General features: G+C 67.5%; 1 protein-coding gene across 2 annotated transcripts; it reads right to left on the reverse strand.

Annotated features, from left to right (window-relative positions):
- Positions 1 to 641: 641 nt before the first annotated feature.
- Positions 642 to 2,016, reverse strand: H696_03503. 2 transcript variants are annotated; one of them, XM_009497368.1, is made up of 4 exons: positions 1,797 to 2,016; positions 1,489 to 1,613; positions 1,156 to 1,364; positions 642 to 1,034 (listed from the first exon to the last, which is right to left on the reverse strand). In XM_009497368.1, the coding sequence occupies exons 1-4, from the start codon at positions 1,980 to 1,982 to the stop codon at positions 685 to 687; spliced, it is 870 nt and encodes a 289-aa protein (XP_009495643.1). In that variant the 5' UTR covers positions 1,983 to 2,016; the 3' UTR covers positions 642 to 684. The 2 variants fall into 2 exon arrangements, with proteins under 2 accessions (XP_009495643.1, XP_009495644.1); XM_009497369.1 differs by lacking the exon at positions 1,797 to 2,016 and having other exon boundaries at positions 1,489 to 1,770.
- Between the last annotated feature and the right edge of the window lie 249 nt (positions 2,017 to 2,265).

Raw genomic sequence — 2,265 nt, forward strand, 5'->3', positions numbered from 1 at the left:
CCCGCCCCGACCCTTGGCGGCACCTGCCCTCAGCGAGAAGGCCCGATCCACCGCAGTGATCCCCCCGCGTATCAGGCACCCGCCCGCCCCTTGAGCTCTCCGGGGGGGGCGGGCGGGGGGGGGGGCAGGCACACACGCGGCGAGGGGGGTCCGCGTTGCCACCGCGGGGCCGGGGGTTTCTCCCTGCCCCCGGGGCGGCTCTTGGCGGAGCGCGGACCCTCAAGAGGGGACGTTCTGATGGAGCGCGCTCCAGGCGTGATATCGGGACGAGATCGCGTGTGCCTCGGGGGCGAATGTACTTCCCACGGTCCGGGGCCGGCCTCGGTGGCACGCATCCGGACGGCCCCCCATTAATGGGCAGGCGCGACGCGGCGGCCCCGGCTCCGGGCCGAGAGACGGGGACGGCAGGCAAGCGGCTGTTGGAGGGCCAGGAAAAAAAAAAAGGTACTAGCCCGAATTCCTGCATGGGTCCCGGAAGCCGGGGGAGAAAAAGCAGCAACAGCAGCAGGCGTCCCTGCGAGTCTATTCCGACACACATACAAGTGCATGTGCGCGGCAAAATGTGCCGGGCCTCTAGAGGGGGCGGTATGCGCATGGACATGCGTGTGTGCATCATACGTGTGCGTGTTTGTGTGTTTGTGGGTGTGTGTGCGCGCGCGCGCGCTTTTGTGCATGAAAACACATTCAGGCACCTGGTGGTGGCGGCGCCGGTGGCGACGACGATGGCAAGGAAGGGGCGGAAGGTGCGGACGATGCGTTGTTGGCTAGCCCGGGCAGCGGCGGGGCAGGGGTATATTCCCCGGGCGGAGCGACGGTCCAGCTGCCATCGGGGCCGCCGGGGGAGCCGTTTGCCGCCGGCCCGGAAGCCGCCTCAGAGGGCGCTTCAGCCGGCGATGACAGGCTCAGGACTTCGGAGGCACTGCGAACCACCTCCTCGGCGTCGGCCAGCAAATCGCGCGGCATGTCCGGCCGCCGGAAAGGCCACACCCGTCGCCACCAGACTGGCCTGGCCTGCTCATCGGAAAGGGCAAACTCTGCAACCAGGGACACACGGCCGGCGTCAGATGGCGATCAGGCTCACGACGTGGCGATGAAGGAGGCCCAGCGAGAGGAAGAGCAGGGGGGGGATGGGAAGGATGGGGGAAGCCAGCGCACCGGCAAAGTTGGAGTCTCGGCCATAGGGCTGCAGGTCGACCGTATTGCCATGCTGCACGCTGCCGTGGATGCGTTTCTCCAGCAGGCGGATTTTGTGGTGTGCCGCATCCAGGTCCGCCTGTGCGACGCTCATGTCTGACAGGAGCTTCAGGATGAGTTGGCTTTGCTGCTCCTCGAGCACCGCCCGGGCGGCATCCTTCACGCGAGATCTAGGTCCGAGGCAGGAGAGCGGTGGTCGGGGTCAGGCGAGGCATCGCCACGAGGGAGGAGGGGGGAGGGGGGGGGCTTCGAGAAGCCCGAGGGCCAGCCACACGGCGGGAGGCACACGCGCACCTGGACCACTCGATGTACACGATGCCGGCTGCCACGGAGGTCAGCAGCAACTCGCCCATGATTTCGGTGGCCAGAGACAGGGCCTTTTCAATGTCCACCGACTGGGGAGCCGAGCGTGAGGCGGGCTAGGGCTCCCCGGCACCCGTCGAGGGGGACGAAGCAGTCGAGGGGAGGCAAGAGGCGAGGGGGGAATTAGGCTCCGGTGCATGGATGGCTCCATGTGGGCGGACGATCGCGCAAGAAGAGCGCGGGCCCTTGGGAGTGTGGCTTGCGTGGGCTGTGGCGGGAAGGAGGGGCGGGGGGCGCACCAGTCCAAGGATCCGCCGTCGGGCATTGATCTCGGCTGTTTGGAACCAGTGTGCGGCCTTGGTGACGCCGGAGACGAACCACGGACTGTTTCGGAGCTGGGCTTGGATTTTCTTCGATATCGGCTTCGAGATGGACCGTATAAGCAACGCCCCGAATTTGAAGAGTGGAAAAGCGGGCAGGACCATGGCCGGCAGAGAAGGAGCACCGGAGGGCGTCGTGAAATGTGTGTGTGTGTGTGTGTGTCGACAGTAGAGATGCAGCAGGGCGGAGGGGGAGGGTGTCTGCGGGACGCGAGACGGCGAGCCAGCCCGTGGACGCCTGAAATATGCCCAATCTAGATCCCGGGCAAGGCCACGGCCGAGGGAAGAGGCAGGTGGGCCACGGCCCCTGCCCTGCCTTCTGGCGACGATCTCGCCGGCCCGCGGTCGGCCGTTCCAGCCCCCCCCCCCCCCCCCCCCCCCCCCCCCC

Source organism: Fonticula alba, assembly GCF_000388065.1.
Source record: "Fonticula alba strain ATCC 38817 unplaced genomic scaffold supercont2.5, whole genome shotgun sequence".
Classification (NCBI taxonomy): Eukaryota; order Rotosphaerida; family Fonticulaceae; genus Fonticula; species Fonticula alba.

Bases quoted from the DNA above. Each gene is read 5' to 3' on its own strand.
- H696_03503 (XM_009497368.1), bottom strand. From the start codon at position 1,982: ATGGTCCTGCCCGCTTTTCCACTCTTCAAATTCGGGGCGTTGCTTATA. The intron at 1,614-1,796 runs GTGCGCCCCCCG...GGGGAGCCCTAG, and splicing joins GACGGCGGATCCTTGGACTG to CCCGCCTCACGCTCGGCTCC. The intron at 1,035-1,155 runs GTGCGCTGGCTT...CCCTGGTTGCAG, and splicing joins CCGAGACTCCAACTTTGCCG to AGTTTGCCCTTTCCGATGAG.